This window comes from Ochotona curzoniae, unplaced genomic scaffold (assembly GCF_017591425.1).
Source record: "Ochotona curzoniae isolate NIBS_2020 unplaced genomic scaffold, NIBS_Ocur_1.0 scaffold_3890, whole genome shotgun sequence".
In the NCBI taxonomy this organism is placed as follows: Eukaryota; Metazoa; Chordata; class Mammalia; order Lagomorpha; family Ochotonidae; genus Ochotona; species Ochotona curzoniae.
This window is the reverse complement of record NW_024467115.1, coordinates 11,250,713-11,271,373: the sequence shown is the minus strand read 5'-3', so window position 1 is coordinate 11,271,373 and position 20,661 is coordinate 11,250,713. Positions and strand designations below refer to the sequence as shown.

The 20,661-nt window shown below is 42.0% G+C and overlaps 1 protein-coding gene across 1 annotated transcript in view; it reads left to right on the top strand.

The window, feature by feature from the left end:
• The window catches only part of ARHGAP18 (Rho GTPase activating protein 18), a 127,175-nt gene that overhangs the window by 100,140 nt on the left and 6,374 nt on the right, over nucleotides 1-20,661 (top strand). The window contains exons 9-12 of the mRNA XM_040965220.1: nucleotides 1,592-1,751; nucleotides 3,365-3,447; nucleotides 7,204-7,410; nucleotides 10,224-10,364. Of these exons, the coding sequence (XP_040821154.1) occupies nucleotides 1,592-1,751; nucleotides 3,365-3,447; nucleotides 7,204-7,410; nucleotides 10,224-10,364 (591 nt within the window). The remainder of the gene's footprint in view (nucleotides 1-1,591; nucleotides 1,752-3,364; nucleotides 3,448-7,203; nucleotides 7,411-10,223; nucleotides 10,365-20,661) is intronic.

The window sequence follows — 20,661 nt, the reverse complement described above, 5'->3', positions numbered from 1 at the left end:
GAAAGACAAGTTCAACTGAATGTAATTTTTAAGAAGCCTAATTAAACAGATTCAGCTGGCTCAACTCGTAGGCCCAGTCTGGTGTGGTGCACCAAATTATACAGCAGCTGGTCCATTATAAATAATTTAAGGATAACATGCAAAAAATTTGGCTATTTTTCCCTGACTCATCAGATTTCCTTGTATTCTTGTATTCCTTGCATCCTTATATTTCTCTTATTTCTCTCCTTTCCTGTTCTCCCCTCCTCTCTCCATCTCTCTCTCATGTTCTTCCCTTTCTCTCCCTCTTTCTCATTCTCTTCTCTTTCCCTCTGATTCTGTTTATCTCCCCCTCCTCCACTTCATCTTTTCCTCTTATTTTTCTCTCTCTTCTCTTCCCTCCTTTTATCCCTTCTAACCTCTCTCCATCTTCCTGCCTCATATTCCTTCATGTAGCTCATCAGTTACAGAAAAAGCTGGAGTGCGGGATTGGACCACTGTGGTCCTGTTGTGATAAATTCACCTTACCCACAAAACCAAAAACATCCTTTAGCAGAATGGTTTCAGATAACAGAAGGAAGTGACGCAAACTTGAAAAGATTTCTAACATGATAGGATTTATGTCGCAGTGAAGTAGCACATAGAAAACAGTAATTACAAAACAAAATTGACGTATTGGTAACAGTTTGTTCTGCAAATGTCGTAAGGCCGTTGGGGTAAAGGCACTCGGTATTTCTGATTCTACGTGGACACAAGCTGTTTCTGCAGCTGGAAGCAGGGAAGGCTAGGCTCTACAGACAGCGATGTGGATGCATTTTCATGGCTCATTGGTGATAGAATTTCATTTTCCATCTCCCAGAGGAAACTAATCATTGGTAGTCTTCTCCAGTAGACTCACAGCTGCTTTATGTATTTTGTTATGTATGAACGTTCTAAATAATTTGAAACATGGTTTCTTTTTTTTAAGCTTTTGTTATTTATTTGAAAGACAAAGTGATTGAAAGAAAGCGCTCACACATCTGCTGGTTCACCACCACCGCCCCCATATGTCTGTAAGCAGCAGGGATGGGCCAGGATGCATTCAGGAAGCCAGGACTCTGCCTAGCTCCCGAGTGTGGTGGGAAGCCAGCTCCTAGGGCTGTCATTTGCTGCCTTCCAGGCAAAGTAGCAGGCAGCTGCCTGAGAAGCACTGGCTCCCTAACACTGCAGTGTGGGATGTGGACTCCCAGGTTGCAACCCCCTGTGCACAGTGCCGCAACAGGATTGTTTTGGGTGCCCTTCTTGCTCATGGAGACCTGATTGCCTGCTTGAAGCCCCAAATAGAAAGGTTACTGTAACAGTTTGTCTCATGATTCCTCTACCACTTAAGATTTGTTGAGTATCCAGTAAAAGGTATACATTAAAGAAATCTTACAAGGTTAGGTATATTTCTTTGGTAAAATCCAGTCATGGTTGGGAGGGGTTATTTTTCTTTCTCAGTAACAGCAAATACTAAATGTGAGTATTTTACAATGTTTTCTATAGAGGAGGATTCTTGTGAAGTGGAAATTTGATCTCATTCTGAAGGAAAATTCACGGATTTTTCTTTTATTCTTTTCCTTTTGCCTTTCAGAATCTTTGCCAAGAACTGGAAACAAAGTTTTATGAAGGGACTTTTAATTGGGAAAGTGTCAAACAACATGACGCAGCCAGCTTGCTGAAGCTCTTCGTCCGGGAGCTGCCCCAGCCCCTGCTCAGCGTAGAGTACCTCAAAGCCTTCCAGGCTGTTCAGTGTAAGTGGCAGCTTTTGAAGCAGCCCTGGTGCCGATGCTGTCCACACAAATTGTGATGACAGTTGTCCTCCCCAAGAAGTAGAACCAATATTTGGATGGCCATATGGACTCGCTGATGTTCATGAGTGCTCACCACCACGCCTTGTTTCTCCTGTCTCATACATTTACATCTCTGAGTCAACAGATAACAGGATGTTCTCTTTGGGGCTAGATTAATTGCCCAGTGTTTAAGCAGCACAGTGTATTTTAGAGCGAAAGCCTGGAGACTTCACGCTTCTCTTACAATAGTGACTCATGGAAGAGCCCTGCCACATGTTCCATGCCAAGCATTACAAGCAACACTTACCGGAGAAGCTGTGGATCAACAGTTATCATAAAAACAAGGGACAGGCTGGAGTCTGTGAGCTTTTTGTAAAACTTAAATTCTGCAACTCTCACACCGAGACCTAGAACAAAGCTTTTTGCTGCCTTAGAGGTGGAGAGGTGCAAATTTCTGATGTGCTGCCTTCTTGCTGTCCTAGGCGATTTCCAAGTTAATGTCTCTAATGGTTCTTGATTCCTGTTCCAGCCAACAGAAACCTTCTAGGGTTTATGCACTGACATGATTGTCCCTTCTGCTCTTGGAACTCAGGAAGGAGAAAGCCATCACCACATTCAAGTGACCATGTCTTTAATTTCCAAACTGGGACACTTCTGAGAGTGAAGCAGAGGCGCTATTAAAAATGTCTGTGAGCTACTGAGCCATGGTGACAGCCAGAATTATTCCATGCAATATTGAGATAATTTCATGAGTCATCTCTTATCATAACATTTCTTCGGAATTTCACGTAGTGCTATGACTGAAATTATCTGCCGCTTAAATTACCTTTTTCTTAACAGATGTTTTTCTCTTGAAAGAGAAATCAATATTACCTTCTGTTTAAAACATTTTTTTTAATTATTGAATAGGGCCACTTTGCATGTGTTTCCTGGGTATGGATTAAGGAACCAACCTTATTGTTGGTAAAGAAATGCTGGAATGATTTGGGCACTCTATGAATATTACTTAAATAGATTAATAGGGGTACACATCTCTTAGACTCCTTAATTATCGCTTGGCATTGTAACTCATTCCACGAACATTTATTGAAATCCTAACATGTTCTAAGCCCTGCAGTCCATATCGCCATTGGAATTAATGGATTGTTGGCATGACTTGTTCAGTCCCTGCCAAATGAAAGAAACCTCCCTATTAGGACGGCGCCCTGTTACCTTGTGGTGAAAGGTCTCATCTTCTGCGGCTTCCCATTGGTTAACTATTGTGACACGGAAGAGAAAATGATTTCCAAAGCTGTGTTGTGTGTCTGCAAACATTAGGCTGCACGTCATGTGATCACAGTTGGAGCAGGCGTTCTGAGACCGGAGACAGCTCCTCAGAGCAGCTGCTGCTTCCGAGTTCCCCCAAACACTCTCACAACAGGGCAGGCTGTTCACCCATCCTGTCTTCCATTCCCCAGGAATGTTGATGTGAAATCATTTCTTTTCTTACAAAATGGGGGTTGGGGGAGAGGAGAAGGAAGAGGAAAGGAAGACATTCAATGAAAATGAGTTGAGGTTCATGTGCTCTGTTGTAGATTTGCCATCCAAGAAGCAGCAACTGCAGGCTTTGAATCTGCTGGTCATCCTCCTGCCTGACGCAAACAGGGACACGCTCAAGGTCAGCTGGCCTCATTTACATGAAGCCTTCCTTAAAGCTGAACATGGTATTTCATGGTTTGTGGCAAAGCAATGTGATGTTCAGGTTGGAAGTGGTGCTAAAATCTATAAGGAAAGGGCCACTTTTAAGGGCCCATAATCATAGAAAGTCTTGAACTGTTTGTTAATCGATGACGTTGGGTGTGTTATCAATGAAATTGAGAGTTTGGGGGTTGCTTATTTTTTGCTTTCCATTATAAAATTTCTCTTATCAAAAGTTGATTATTGAAGTTCATTCATTAATCAAAATCTGAGTAGTTTTAAAAATTTCTTCTACATTTTCTAAGTTTTATTTAATATGTTATTCTGTGAGGTGAAAGTGAACAGTTACAGTGTAAATCCTAAAGCTTACTAAATCTACAGACTATCTACAGACCACTGATGGCTCAAGGTGTTGTGTTTTATACTTACAGGTTACACGTTCAAGATAAGTCATAATGCTGGTTTTAAATATTTGTTAGCTAGAAGATAAACCCACTGCAAGTCTAGGTACTTTTTTAAAAGCTTGAGTTTCTCATTGGTAATTTTTTATTTTTGTTTTAGTATCTGTGACCTCCTGCTTTTTATTATACATGTTATCAGAGACTTTATAAACAGCGGATTAATGTTCAGACTTCCTTTCCCTAATAGAAAAGATGATAGAGTAGTCACAAAGACTCATAAACTTTAATAAGACAAAAGAGAGCAGGTTACTATGTGGTTTAGAAGGAGTACTTGCTCAAGTGTTCCTTCACCTTCATATTTTTCCCGCATAAGTAGGGTGGGGCCTTTGCTGAAATACTGTCTACATTGTTTTGGCTTTAAAACAGAAAGTTACACTAAGAAAAAAAAAAGCAGTGAATATTAGAACACTTTCCTATAATTCATTAAAACTGCTTGAACTATACCTACAGGAGTGAAAGCTTTGTAACGTCCACAGGATTGCTGTTGATGGACTCAACCTCTCCTGCTAAAGCAGCTTATGAGGATTGCTGGATTGAAACACTGCATTCACCATCAAACAGGGGAGTTTCCAAAGAGCTAGTTCCTCTGCTAAGTTAAAGGGTTTTTATTCACCTGTTGTTGAATGTGTAATTTGGGAAACAATATGGTTTTGTTTCAATCAGTTTTTGAAAGGGAGCCAACCTCAGAAAGGACCATACTGAGCACATGTGTGATCAGGCCGTGGCTGAGTGGCCCAGGACAAAGAGGGGATGATGTCCAGTGTGTCTTCTGCTAGACAGCCATGCTCTCATGGTCATGGGGCTTCAACTACCCAGAAAGCAGAAGGCATATCTTTTCTTCCTCACATAAAGTTACTGCCTGAATGAGCAGTGTAGTTTGGGAGCTGAAAAAAAAAACATAGCTATGGTCACTTTAAATCATCAGGATGAGAGAGGAAGCATTGAGTGCGTTGGGATTGCAGTTGGACAAGACCTGTCAACAATTCATCTTTGGCCATTTCCTTCCTAGTCTAGGGCATATTTTAGACAATTCTGTTTAGAAAATATTTTTTAAATTTAGGATTATTTTATCTTTTGCATTGAAATTGCTGGAAGCATAATTTCATAATTACAGAAGGAAATACTGTGGGATAGGCAAGTCGTTTTGCTTATTTTCTTAAGCTTCACTGATTTAATTAATCATCTTTGATGAAAGTTTCAAACTAGAACTCTCAAAGTAGCAACGTTTTAGTGAATATGTGACCATGTACAAGAGAATCAACAAGAAAAAATTAGTTCTGTAAGAAAGAGTGGAAACTGCATCACCATAAGATGTCAGGGAGCTGAAAACGAGGCTGCTCAGCCTCTCTAGCCTTCCTTCCGCTGTGCTGTAGGGAAGAGGAGTTCCACCAACAAACAGGTGGGAGGTGCCATGCCCAACCCCAGATCCTGGTGCAGGGTGTCTCTGGGCTAGCTGCAAAGTCAGAACAATGTGTTACCAGGGATGGTGGTACCCTGTGGACCGGTGCCCATTCCCCGTCTGACTTTGCATGAAGACTGAGCAGGACAATTCCAGAGGCGAACCATGTTGGTGTCATTGTTGATCTTGATCCTGTCCGTGGTTGGAAGGAATGGCTTATTTGTACTGCATCAGTCTTGCGGACTGGGAGATGAGTGTTCCCATTTTACCAATGAGAAGACTTCCGGGAACAGAGATAGATTCCTCCAAGATCACTGCTAGTGACTAGGTAACTGCTGCCACTCAGATCGGAGTTTTGTGCATGTCCAATGACTCGCACGCCTATCAGGGCGGTGCTAACGTGGACAGTCTCTTAAAAAGAGCCATTTCTGCTAGTTCTGGAGAAGAGGAAGCCCCAGCAAAGAGAAAGCAAGGGCTTGGCAAACATCTCATTGATTTTATGTTTACTCTCCCTATGTCTGGCTTTCTGGTGGTAACAATTTGAATAATCTATTGCATATGCACACCACAATTAAAAATAGTTTATTACATAATCTGTTTATGCTCATAAAAAAAGAGATAGTGTGGTCCCTGAACAATTATTCTGGTCTCTGTGGAACAAAATTAAATATATATATATATTTTCAAACATCACCAATTAATCTTTTGTCCTCATTTGAGCACGTACTGGTCATGTATAAACTTAGGCTTACATTGCAATTAAACTCTCTGAACAAAGAATCTCACTGGTAGTTCTTAAGGCTCTGGCGTGCAGTAGTTACACATATTGGAGGCCTGTAGTGCAGCTCCAGTTAAATGGAGATCAACATCCTTGTCTTAGAGGAATTCTTCTTTCCCAGGAATCTGGCCAAAGAATGGTTGTCGTTTCTGCTTTTCCGTGTCAGTGTAGTCCGTTTGGCCTCTGCAGGTTGGGATGTTAGGCCAGCCCTGACACGTTGGCGCTCTCAGTGGTCAGGATTTCAGCAACAAAATGCCAGAGACACCTGCAGTGATGCTCCTCCTCCACCATTGGCCAGCCGCGTGGCCTCCACTGATGGACTTACATTATCTAAAAGTTGCTTTTTTGTCAGCTGAAAAATGGGAATAATTAGAGCATCTGCCTCTCGGAGGGAGTAAGTGAAATGATCTCTGTCATGTGGGTCACGACGGAAAACACCGAATGCCCGTGTAATGATGGTCACTCTTGTTGTGGACCAAAGTAGTTGAAGGGAGCACAGGACCGTTTTGTCACCTGGAGTGCTTTCAGAGCAGGTGGCCGTAGCTTGCCCTTGGCCCCAGGGGAGCCTCAGAGGAGGAGTTTCAGCTGGAGATGTGGAGGTGTGCTGCTACCAATTTGATTAGCCTGCTCTGGTAAAACCCTTTCCACTCATTCCACTGGCTTGTTTTTGAAACCCATCTTCCTGTTGTGTAATTGCCATGTCAGCCAGCTACTGGATGCCTTAAAGCAATTGAAACTGAGGCTGATTGAGCCTTTGGAAGCAATTTCCACTTTAATCTCTGCAAGGACAGTACATCCTGACACAGGTGGGTGTTTTGATGGCGTTCTGAATTCCCGGCCCCCGCTCCTTGTGTCTCCCACGCTCCCTGTTCAGACCGAGGCGCTCGCTGCCTCTGTTACCAGGGCCAGCAGCATCCTTAAGAGCAGCAAAGGGCCGTCTCCCGAGTGAGCCAAAGGGAGCCGCTTTGATGGATGCAGCCAGTTCTCTGTCCTCATGCACGACCGCCTCTCTAAAGGACTTGAGAAAAATCCTGTATGCTGCACTGCTTTCATCTCCTCATGTATGTTCGGAATCTCAAAGCATCATCTCTGTTTCAGGCGCTGCTTGAATTTCTCCAAAGAGTCGTAGATAACAAAGACCAAAATAAGATGACAGTCATGAATGTAGCTATGGTCATGGCCCCAAATCTCTTCATGTGTCACGCGTTGGGTTTGAAATCCAACGAACAGCGAGAATTCGTGATGGCAGCCGGAACGGCAAATATCATGCACTTATTGATTAAGTATCAGAAACTTCTCTGGACGGTGAGTATTAAGCTCTGTTAATGACCCTGTGACTTCCTGTTGTGATTGTACATAGCGGTTTAAGAACAGAATTTCCTAAAGTGGATGGAGAAAATGTACTTTCTTCTTCATGCTTGAGGAACGTACTGTGTCATTACAGCAGCTTCATGGGAAAGTTTGAGAGCAGAAGGTACTAAAGACGTCCTCTTCCGTTAGGTGAGGATCCTCTGATTTCTGCTTACTAAAGGGTCTTAGTCATTTCTAAATGTCTGCTTAATTTTTTCATTGACTTGAAAAACAGAAAGAGATTCACACACACACACACACACACACACACACACACACACACACACACACACACACACACACACACACACACACCGTTCTTTCATCTGCTGGGTCATTCCCTAAATGCTTGCAGCAACCAGGACGGAGCCGGGCGGAAGCACAGAACCCAAAATTCCAGCCACAGCTCCCGTTCCGGTGACATGGATGAGCCCCAGCACTGTGGCTGTCACTTGCGGCTTCTTGGGGTGCTTGGCTGACAGGCTGAACCCCAATCTGAAATATAGGGGCCCCGAGCAGCAACTCAACCCTCTGTAGACCAACACCCACCACAGATGTTTATATTTTTTTAAAGATTTGATTTGCTTCAGAGGAAGAACTGCAAAGATAGAAAAAGGGCCCAGCATGAGAGCCTAGTGGCTTAAGTCCTCGCCTCACAAGTGCCAGGATCCCAGAGGGGCACCAGTTCTAATCCTGGCAGCCCTGCTTCCCATCCAGTTCCCTGCTTGTGGCCTGAGAGAGCTGTTGAGGGCAGCCCGAAGCTTTGGGACCCTACACCTGTGTGGGAGACCTGGAAGAGGCTCTAGGTTCCTGGCTTCAGATAGCTCAGTTGTGGCCATTGAGGCCACTTGGGGAGTGAATCAGCAGATGGATTTCTTCTCTATATATCTGACTTTCCAGTAATAAATAAAGAAATCTTAAAAAAAAATAGATAAATCTATGTGCTGGCTTACTCTGCAGGTGGCTGTGGTTCATTCCCCCAATGGCTGTCGTGGCTGGGCTAAGCTAAGTTAATGCCATGAGCCATAGCTTCATCCAGGTTTCTCACATGGTCGTGGATGCCCAGGACGTTATGCCACCCTCCACTGCTTTCCAAGACCATAGGTAGGGAGCTCAATGAGAAGTGCAGCAGCTGAGACTTGAACTGGTGCCCATATGACTAAGCCATGGTGCTGGCCCCTCAAACGTTAATTTTAAAATTCTGACATTATGTCATGAAAAGATATTCTTTAGGAAGTATTTCACTCATTATTTATTCTGGCCAGTTTTACTGTTCTCAATATGGAATTCCATTGTCTTTCTGACAGTGAACACTGTTTTGATCTCAGATCATTCAGTTATTTTTCATAGATTTAAAAGATTTTTTTTGTTGTTTTTTAGTTTTCCTCAGCACAGTTTTGCAAGTACAGGAATTCATCCCTCCCCGCGCCCCCTCCATCCCTGCGATCCCTTCCTGCCATTTCCCCTGCATTATCTCGATAGTGTAGTCACAGGTGCCACATTTCCATTTGAACCCGGGATGCTGAGGATATTTCTGTTTTATCTCTGTTTTGAGCTCGAGGTTTTGTTTTGCTTTGCTTTTTATTTTATTTGAAAGGTAATTACAAAGAGAGAGAAAGAGGGGGTGGAAGGAAAAAGAGCAATTAGTCTTTGGCTGGCTGATTCACTCCCCAAATTCCTACAATGGTTGGGATTGGGCCAGGACCATGACCTCGGCATCCAGTCTGAATCTGCCGTGGAGGAGTCAGGGACCCAAGCAGAGGAGCCAGTACAACTGCCTCCCACAACACTCCAGCAGGAGGCCAGCCTTGAACCTGTCCCTTCACTGTGGAATGCAGATGTCCGGGAGCAGTCTTAGCCACTTGCCCAACACCCATGGCCGAGCTGGAGTTTGGATGCAGAGTCGGAACAGTGTGACGGTAAATGAGCTGCTTGGTTGATTAAGGCTTTCTTTGCCTGGAAAATGGGGAATTTTTGAGTGAGGTGTTTTTTTTTTACGCATTTAAAAATACATATTAAGAAATCCCAAGCAAAATTATAATCTTATATTTCATTCTCTTATTTGAGGGACCGCAAACTATTACATTGTTTAAAAGGATGATATCTAGATTCTGAATGCTGTTTTTTTTTTGTAATAAAAAATTTATATAAAGGGTAACTAAGTGTGTTAAATTTAAAAAATTTTTCAAAACATAATGTGCACTTGTTAAATGTCAAGTTTTGAAAAGCCCACATTATTTGATGATAATTATTTGATTGATACACTAACGCTTCAGATACTTGGTTCTTGCTTCCATGGCTTCTGAGCTGAATGCCTCCTGGATTGGCGCCGTTGGCTCTGGTTAATTGGTGAGATTTTCCTTCTCTTGTGAAGGGTCAAGCTGACTGAGGAAGGGGCTGTGGGAAGGTCACTGCTGAGGGGGCACTCAGCCCCAGGGGTGGCCTCCCCTGCCCTTCACCTCAGGCAGTCTCCCATCCTGACATTGTTGGCTTGGAGGATGGCTACTGTTGCCTTGAACTCTGCAAACCTCTAAGAACCTTTCACAACGGGATAAATAGCATCATGAAGATGCTCTGTGCACCTGCTACGTGGAGCGTGCGGTGCCCTTTCTTTTCACACATTTAATGAATTGTGCCTAGAAATGGCATACTCATCCAGAAGAGAAAACCTTACTTATTTTGAGATTTAACAAATGAAGGTAATTATTTCTGTAGTTGAAAATGGTGCTGCATTTTTCATTCCCCAACATCATTTCTTTTCTCTGTAGATTCCCAAGTTCATTGTCAACCAAGTAAGGAAGCTAAACACGGAAAATCATAGGAAGGATAAAAAAGCCATGAAGAAATTGCTGAAGAAAATGGCTTACGATCGAGAAAAATATGAGAAGCCAGAGAAGAATACAAATGACGTGAGGAACTCTTGAAGATGTTTTTCTCTATTTTTTGTAACTGAAAATGTTTCATGCTTCCCCTTGGTACCGTCTCCTAGGCCGTGAGTCCTGTGGTCAGTGCCATTAGTCAGAGGTTGGAAACTCAGCAAGGGGATTCTTTAATAGGGAATGATGGAAGACAAGTGAAAACACACACACACACACACACACACACACACACACACACACACACACACACACACACACACACACACAGCACTTGCTTTCTAGTTGCGCACCAAATGTACATTGTCCAAGTAAAGAATTCATTGCATGAACCATTGTTCATGAGTAAGATGGGGAAAATCGAGAGAGCGAACAGCATAAAGCTCATGGTGTAAGACGCGTCCTTTCTGGACCTCAGTGTGTATTTGAAGTTCATTTATTTGATCACAAGAATTTTGAGAGAGATATTAGAAGAAAATTAAATCATCTCCAAAAATTGATCGTGTTAGTATTTTCAAACTACTGTGAGATTATTTTAGGAAGTAGGTTCACATGAATAGAAGAGATATGAAAATACATTAAAGGGATATCAAAGCTCTAGAGCAAGATCGTGAAATGAACTGGTTTCTATTGTTCTGTTAAAGGGAGTGAGCGCCCAACTACCGCTGTTCCTGTTGATCAGGTGCATGCTGCCATCTTGTGGCGTCATGTGAAAATGCGCTTGCCGGCCTTTGATTTTTTTTTTTTTTTGCTTTGGCCAATTGAAGGATTTCAGTAATTCATTTTTCCTTTTTGAAATAGTTATTTCTCTTAAATTTTTATAATTCCTATTTTTTTAAAGATTTATTTTATTGGAAAGGCGGATATACAGAGAGGAGAGACAGAGAGGAAGATCTTCCATCTGATGATTCACTCCCCAAGTGAGCGCAATGGGCGATGCTATGCCGATCCGAAGCCAGGAGCCTCTTCCGGGTCTCCCACGCAGGTGCAGGGTCCCAAAGCTTTGGGCCGTCCTTGACTGCTTTCCCGGGCCACAGGCAGGGAGCTGGAAGGGAAGCAGGGCTGCCGGGATTAGAACCAGCGCCCATATGGGATCCCGGGGGTGCAAGGCGAGGACCTTAACCACTGTGCCATCGTGCCGGGCCCAATTCCTACTTTTTAAAATAACACTTTGATAGGAGTTGTGAAATTTTCAAGATCAATTTTTTACTATGTTTAGAAATGTAAAATTTAATAAAGCAAAATTATAAATATCTATATTCCTGAGAAAGGTGTTGGTGTTATCACAAGGCTAAAAAGAATGAATGAGATGTTAGTTTTTCCTAACTTTAGAATGTTGTTGACCTTTAATGTGAATATTTTTTGGCTTTATGATCCCACTTTATTTAGAAGAGGCACTTCAAAAATTTCATGGGACTATTAAGACCCTTGGTGCAAATACATTTTGAAATCCTTGCATAGTTTTTCCTTAATTTCACATTTTCATGAACTTTTTGCAGATTGCTTACATGTATGAATTTTCAATCTTTTTGCACCAAAACATATTTTTATTTCTATTTTGCAAGAAATTTTTGAATTACCCATGTATTTTACATGACAATGTAGTGTTATCTTTTTTCTTTTAATAAGACACTTCAAAGTGTTCATTGAAATTAAAATACTTCATTGGTTTTTGTCCTTTCCAGATAAATAGTCATTAGCTCAGGTTTCTTTCATTTGCGCGTGGGACTGAATGAACACGAGCTGATCTGAGCCTCATCTTTGCAGTTACCATGCTGTACTGCCTGCCACTTTAAGAGTTGGGATTTAAATCTGAGTTTTATAGTGATCGGCTGTAAGTGTATCTCTCCAGAGTTGGGTTTTTCTCTTGGGGGAAATTCAGCCAGTGGCTGATGAAATGTTATTCAGCGTGGCCTCTGTGCCAAGACCCCCCCTCGAGGCTGGCTGTTCAGAAGGAGTCAGAGCTGGCTGAGGACGTGAGGAAGCCCGGGAGATGTGCAGGAGAGATGGAGAGCCCGCTGTCTAAAAGTGGGTGACTGAGAAAGAGGAGGTACCCAGACGGGCTTCACAGGGGAGCCGAGCTGAGATGTGAAAACCCTGTAGTGACATCTCCGCATGTCACTGGGAGAGAGCGATCTAACCCAGACTGTGTGAATCTAATTTAGTCTGCACTGGGAAGTGGCCCAGCCCCAAGACCCTAGCATAGATGCATTAGGCCTGCTATAGTTGCCGAACAATTTGAATCCATTTCCAGGATTTGGCTTTGATTTGGTTTCATTTTATTAGGTACAAAAAAAAAAAAAAAACTCAGAAAACAGTTACAGAACAGCAAATGTGAGTGGCAGCTAAGGTCAAGTGCTGTTGATAAGGAAAAGGCGTTAAAGTATCAGGATTGGGTGTGAGCTTCCATCTGATGCCAAAATGTGACAGTTAACAGATTCACTGTAAAATTTTGGACTGTGATCTTTTTAAATTAAGATTTATCATTTATTTCCAAAGCAGAGGCAGATGTATGGAGGTGGGGAAGATCTTTGAGGTGCGGGCTTACTCTCTAATTGCCCAGAACTGCCAATGCTGGGTCAGCCTGATGCAGGAGCAGGGATATCAGCTGGCTTAAACCCTGTGGGTAGCCCTGCCTTCAATATGGCGTAACCGTGTTGCAATAAATATGAAGAACTACTGTTATAAAACCCATTTTATATGTAGCTTTAAAAGCTGTCTGGGGCAGGTTTTGTGGCACTGTGGGTTAAGCCTCTATCTGCAAAGTAGGTACAAATGCAAGCTTCTCTGCTTTCAGTTCAACTCCCTGCAAATGGTCCAGGGAAAGCAGCAGAAGATGGCCCACGTTCTTGGGTCCCGCCACCCATGTGGGAGACCCAGATGCAGTTACTGGCTACTGGCTCCAGCCTGACCTGCTTCTGGCCCTGTTGTGTTCACCTTTGGAGTAAACCAATGGCTAGAAGATTCCTGCTCCTCTCTCACTCACTCACTTGCTCTCATTCTCTCCTCATCCTTCTGCCTGTCAAATATGTAAAATAAATGTTTCAAAAGAACCAAGGCCCAATCGAGAAAGGGAAATACTTTAGAACAGGAGAGCCCACAAACCATGGGCACTGATTGGATGTAAGGAACGCCATTTCTTCACATTAAGCAACAGTGGAAATCCAGAGCAAATGTTTCTCATCACTACAGTGTAAGAATTGTTTGGAACAAATGTAGATGCTCTTACATAGTAGCAAGTAGTATGTGTTAGTTGTAATCAAAAGAAAGATGAGGAAAATAACAAAATTAAAGACCATTAAAGATAGGCACTTTCTGACACTGTTATTGTCGGGGTTAATCTCTTGCACATGCGTGTTCATACACCCTGGAAGTCACATGACCTGGGAAACTTGCGAGTCTAGCTCTCTCTCAGTTGCTGATGAGCCTCTCTGCTCATGTTATCTCTCTGTGCTTCAGTTTCTAACTTCTTAAACGTAAATCCGCTCACGTTGAAACATGGATTCCTTGATTTACTTTTCATTCGATTGGAATTGCCAAATGTCAGAGAAAGAGAGAATGGGAAGATCATTCATCATCCGGTTTACTGTTCAAATGCCTATAAAAGCCAGGGTCAGTCCAGGCCAAAGCCAGGGAGTCCGTCCAGAGCATCTGTGTGGGCAGCAGGAGCGGTCATGTGCCCTGTAAGGTGCGTGTGAGGGAGAGCTGGACTGTGCAGAGACTGGGACAGTAATCCACGGTGTGGGCATCAGGCAGCATGCTAACTGCACCAAATCCTACACTCTTCAGATTGTTTCCCCAAATGTTAGGGGACGATCCGGAAGTCTGCAGCAAAATATTTTTAGTATGGTATTTTTTTTTTAAATTTTAAGAAAGCAAAGAAAATGAGTAGGTGTCTATTGGGACCCTTTAAGTCATGAATCTGAGAATATGTGTTAAGTAAAAACTGTCGGGGACTTTCCCTCCCTCCCCAGATCAGTACATACCAAAGGCACACCCGTGGCCTTTTATCATGGAGCTTTTCTGATGCGCACAGAAGTAGAGACAGAATTAGATGGGCTCCACAAGTCCATCACCAATGTCAGATGCATATTTCTGGTCTTGTTCCCCAGACCACTTTTCTTCTCTGAGTGCTTGCATTCAGAAGCTCGCAGGTGTCCCATCCTTTTGCTCATGGTTCCCTAGGATGGTATCTCCACCTAACCGGGGTGGAAGAGCGGTTGTGATGGGCCTTTATTAAATCACTGACTCCTCAGGCTGCAGGGTCCATTGTGGACTTAGGTCTGGACCGTCTTACTTCTGCCGGTCAAGCTCACCTCCTCAGTGGAAGCTGTAGCTATCTGGGACCACGGGAGACCTGAGCCATGCTCTGAGATGATGTGACAGAGCCACACCGCTCACTATTTGTGACCTAACTGCTTCATGAAGTGCAAGATTGCTCCTGTATAATTAACTTTTGTGTTGATTTGGGATAACGTGGTGTCCCAGCCTTCATTCACAATACAGGAACAGAAGTTCCAGAGAGCTTCAGTGACTTGCCAGAGTGACCTGACAGCACACAAAATAGAGATCTGTTGTTGCCACTGGCAGGAGAATGCTGGGGCTGGTAGGCAGCGCTGCAGTGGAGGCGCTGGGTTATTGGTGGCCTGGCTTGAATGCCTGTAATCACAGCTTTATTAGAATTCCATCTCTGCTTTCATTTAGCAGCGTTCAGTCCACTGTGGTGTCACAGGTATTGTTTCCAAGCGCCTGCTTTAGGTCTGGACGCAGTCACTGGATTTACTTGGGGACCCAAGTGGAAAATCAAATTACAATATCAAGTATAAAATCTTGTTCCTTTTTCCGACATTCTCTGACTTTTTTATAGTGCGTACAAATACCATATTAAAAGCAAAATATCAGGGTTTGTTTCATTGGAGATTAAATGCTTATTAACTATGGAAGTTATTTAAGGTCTTTCATTAAAATTCTCTGAATCTGTGACTTGGGTAAAGGTTTAAGGCATTTGGAATAACAAAGAACCAGTTATAATCAGGACCTAGACTGTTCAGATAGAAGAGAATCCCTTCTGTGTTAGTGTTTCCTGACACTGTCAGTTCAGACTAAGGTGAGGAGCATGCCCTTGTAGTTTAAGATACCCTGCTAAAATGTCCTTGTTCAATCTTACAAAGTAAGTGTTCTATCTAGCATTTGTTCAGAGAAAACTATGGATCCAATTTGCCCTTTTGAAAATAAAAGTGGCTTTTTCATGAAATTCATGTTTCTTCTGAAGGGTTGACATTAAGTTTCTAATGTTTGGAGTGCAAAAGAATGGGTAGTGTGTTTATATATACTTTGTGGGAAAATAATGGAAATTATTCTTTAGCCAAATAATGAGGTAGAATTAGATGCATGGAACTGCATGTAAAACATGTGAATATCTGATGAAATCATTCTCTTTCACAATAGTCTTTTCATATAGAAGAAATTCACCCTGTTTCAGTTGTAAATTGTGACAAACTTCACAGGCATTAGTAAAGGATTGCCCCGTGAGTCCTCTCTTCCTTTACATAACTTAAGCTCGCAAATAATTCAGTATCAAAACAGTAGGGGTCAGAATCACAGCTGTTGGGAGAAAAATTATAAAATTGGAAAATTGCAAAAATACATTGTGTATGAGTTGCTGACTTTTTATGTAACATTTTATGAGTTAAGTTGACTACAGACTGGCTTTGCAGAGCTTGGCAGCTCGGTGTAATTAGTGTACTAATAGCGTCGTAGTTGAGACAGTGTGCTTCCGGAGCTTAATAGTGGTTGTCGAACACCATTTAAACAAGAGCTTTGGCACCACTGCTGGTTTACCAGCCTTGTATAAATATCATTGGGCTTCTCTTGCTGACCTATCCAGTAAAAATCTTCCTAGACTCGAGTTGTAACCTCTTCATCTTTGTCATTGTGTCTACTGGCCAAACTCATTTTTCTGCCAAGGTGAACACCATGGTAGATTTGTGTGAAGGTAGGGTCTCGATGTCTGTGTCCTAAGAGTTCAGATGGGATGTGTCACTGCAGAAATAGTGAGGATCATCCCTAGCCACTACACACACACACACACACACACACACACACACACACACACACACACACACACACACACACACACACCCTTACCTAAAATAAAGGGTGTCTAATTGTCAGGGAGCTAGGCTAGCCAATGTGGGAAGTGGCTTTGCATTGTTGACCTAATGAAGGCTTTTCAAGAGAACTAACATTCGAACACCTTGTGAAATGAATCGATGTCTTGGGAAGGATTGATGCTGAACCTGGGTTGGTCTGGACTCCCCTGCTCATTGAGGGAAAAAGAAGTGGAAATGCTTTATTTCATAGCCAGTGGGGGAGTACCCATGCTGCTCTCCATTTTGGTAAATGACAACACCTATGCCATAAGGAAAGGTGCAGTCTGCAGCATAACACATTCAAGGGTACTTCAAAAAGTTCGTGGAAAAATGAGATTAAAACATGGCTTTATTTTAGAGCCAAAAAATAAAAAAAAAAAAGCTCTTAAAATTCCATACGTAGAGTGGTCATCCAAAAGTTTATAAAGATGCATGTTATGGAAAATTCTGTGTATAGACTTCAAAGTGTGCTTTACTAAATTAGTCTTTTAACATTATTTATTTTGAAAGAATAAATGGGCTGGGCAAGAGAGAAATGGACAGACACAGACATCCCGGGATCAGACTGAAGACAGCAGGCGGGAGCCCAGTAGAGGTCACCCATGTCCTTGAGCTGTTACCTGCTGCCTCCCAGAACGTGTAACCAGCAGGAAGTCAGATCCCAGACAGAGTGACTGCCACTCTAAACAGGAGATGCAGGTGACCCATGTGGTGGTTTAATTTGCTTCAAAAAATGCCTGCCCAAAATTGATTTTGTAATTCAACTTTCCACAAAATCTTTGAAGTGCCCTGCTATACCAGAGAGCAATCCAATGGCCTCTTAAATTAGTGCTGGGGACATTTTGTTTCAGACGTGTAACTGTAAGAAGTGATCTGCATTATTGTGTTGGGTGTAAGGCTGCCTCACTGGTCCTGCCACCACAGTGAGCCACACTGCTGCACAGCTGTGCTTTCTCCAACATGGAGCTGTGGCCATATTACTGAAGTTCTTCATGTCTTCCTAGGAGGTCTAAGAAACAGATGCCACATCTTCAGCAGGTGCATGCTAATGTTCCTAACTTTGGCATGTTCCCATAGCTCCCTGCAGGAATAACTGAGTTCTCTCTTTTAGCCTCTGTAATTCCTTCCCTCCAGGCTTTGTCCTGTCCTAGTTATTTTGGAAGCATCATATGACAGAAGAAACTATCTTCCTCACTCCCTCCATTCCTTCCTTCCTTTTCCCATTAAGGGAGTGTACGTTAATGCATTTTATTTTATTCTATAGAAACTTTGCTATCATTAGTATATCATCTTTAGTGAAAAATATCTTGAGTGATTATTTGATCACGGACACTGAAGGGTGGCTGTCCATATCACTTGAATATTTGACCAGTAACAAGAGCACACATATATATTACATAGTAGAATCTTCGTCATCAAGGAGATTGCATGGAGGGTGCTTGGGAAGGAAGAGTTTCATTTTGATGCTATGAAACATGGAAAGCTAAGGTTTTATGACATTTGAGTGGTTACATAGGATCCTGAAACGTGATAACAGACATGTTTCAACAGAGGGTAAGACACACACAGAAACTGGAAAGTATTGGGTGTGTAATTAATGTTGACTGAGCTTTTCAATAAGCAATCTAATATGACAGGACAGAGCGGACTAGGTTGTCATATCTATGAATTCTCTTTTTTGCTTTAATGTTTTATTGGAAAAATTGTTTCTGGAGATTTGAAATATCTATGAATTCTCAATGGCTGTTACTTTTTCTGGTTCATTTTGTTACTGTAACTTACTACACACATACATGTAACTGGTCCAAAGCTGGGAGTAAGGGAGCTTCCCCTGGGTCTCCAATGTAGGTCAAGGCCTTGGGCCATCCTCCACTTCTTCCCCAGCCCATTAGCAGGGAATTGAATCAGAAGTTGAGCATCTGGGACTTGAACTAGTGCCCATATGGGATGCCAGCATTAAAGCGGAAGAATTGGTATGCTTTGCCACTAAACCCACCCTGGTCCTTCTGTATATAAAAATCTAATTATATCTTCTTCACTTTCTATGTTAACATGGATTTCACTGCCTTTCTGGGGTTCCAGGGCTGAGTAAGATTTATATGTAAGCAATTTTTATCATGATTACTGTCACCCTACAAAACCTTTTTTGTAAATAGTTTTGGCATCATAATCTGACAAGGATTGCCTATCTTTTAATGTTGACATGAAAGTATTGGTTATTGTCAAGGCCTCGCCCCTTTATGTCCTTACACAATGTCATTGTCGTCATCATCATATCCTCTAACAAAAATAATGTGCTGGCCTTGCTTGCTGAATAGCCAAGGTAGAATATTTTTAAGCAGCACCAATGCTTTGGATGGTTGTTTTCACTGAAATGTTAATGTCAGAGCCAGAGCTTTTTATTCTGTTTCCTGAAAGAAAACTGGCAAGGCTGGATCAGCAACTTGATTGGCTACATTAGGAAAGAAGCTGGAACTCAAACCCAGGGGGCAAGGTCAGGTGGTAGTGCATGTGGCCCCTAAATTACAGGTTTCCCCACTGACTTAACTGCTTTGAAAGGAAGAAGGAAACATTAGCACATGAAATTCCATATCTATAAAAAGAATATTTCCCAGAACGTAACCAGTACAATAGTTTGTTGTATCATCAAGGGAAAATAAATAGCTGTACTAGACTTGAATCCTGAGGACAAGATAGAGGTCAAGGTCAGAGACCAGACTAGGGCAATCAGACCGATTACAAGGCCTTGAAAGTAAAAGTCAAAAACCTAAACCAAGGGTCCAGTCTGAATAGAGAGATGATGCAGAAACTGAGGGTCCAGGCATGGATTTGGATGGGGATAGGAACTGGGGTGACTTTCAAGAATAGTATTGAACCTAGTACCCGTGGAAGAAAAGTTAGATGGGAATGTGATGAACACAGTTCCTCTGGCAGCAGTGGAATCACTGCGTGGTGTGTAAGTGCACTCTGGGACCTTTCCCCAAGCGAAGAGTTGAGGCTGCAGGTGTGGTGTGGCCCGCTAGCGCCAGAAATCCAAGGTTGTAGTCAGACCTCAAAGGTGTCTTCATGGTTGAGTTGCTGTTGAGAGTCTGTGGCCTATCATCTTGAGCTCCCTGGACCATCTTCCATCAGTACCATGTTGCTTCATTTCTGACATTTCCACAGGAAAGATCTGATGGTGACGAGAAGGACTTTCAGATCTTTAGTGGGCAGCTACATTTTTGTGCTGCCCAGTTTCCCAAGGCATGTTACTATTTAGAAAGAAATTGTTATGACTTAGAAAAAAAATTGTCATTTGGAAAGAAATTAAGTTAATGGTTCCTATAGTGTATCTCTGTCTAATGTTAAAAAAGGACCTTTAAAACAAATGATGTGATACTGTGAATGTATGCATGCTGTTGCCTTTCAAAGCATTGTGCCTTGCCTACCAGGTAAGTAGACCTTGAAAGCTGTTTGGTGCTCAGAAGGTGCTTAGTGCATTTCAATTGACTTGAACTTGTTATTTGTAGTACTTAAAACTTTTATCTTTAGGCATAATTTGGGCATGCTGTTTTCAAGTCTGTTTAAGACATATGGTTATAAATATTAAATCAGTATTTATTTTAGCAAAATCATTTAGGAATTAACTGTGTCTAACATTTCAGTTGACATTTTGATATTATAAACCTCAGGATCTTTCATTGATATTTAATTCACAAAGTGGTCTTCACCTCCACTTAAGTCCTCTTAGGTTCAGCGATTATGGTCAAAGGCATAAGGTCATTAACCAAGTGGGGAGCAGACATGACACAGATATATTAGAAAAAACATATATTTTTTGGTTGAGACCAATTTTTTGGAAAAATTTTGTAAATGTATGGAAAGAGTTTTTAAATGCACGTATCACAATAGCACATGAAATAATTGCTTTCTGATTCAATTTCATAAATTGCTACATGAAGAAGAACCCTCCAGTAGATAATACTCAGAAATCAGCACTTAATATGGCAGTAATGGTTATTGCTGTCATTCTTTACATCTTTAAAAATAATTAAGCATTACTGCACCGGCATTATAAAGTTCCCCTATCACCATTAAGAGGATATTTGAGGTTTGAGGTAATTTAGCAAATTACATTATACAGTAGTTAAGGTTTTTATGTAGTGAAGTAAAATGCATAGTAGTTAAGCACACTTACC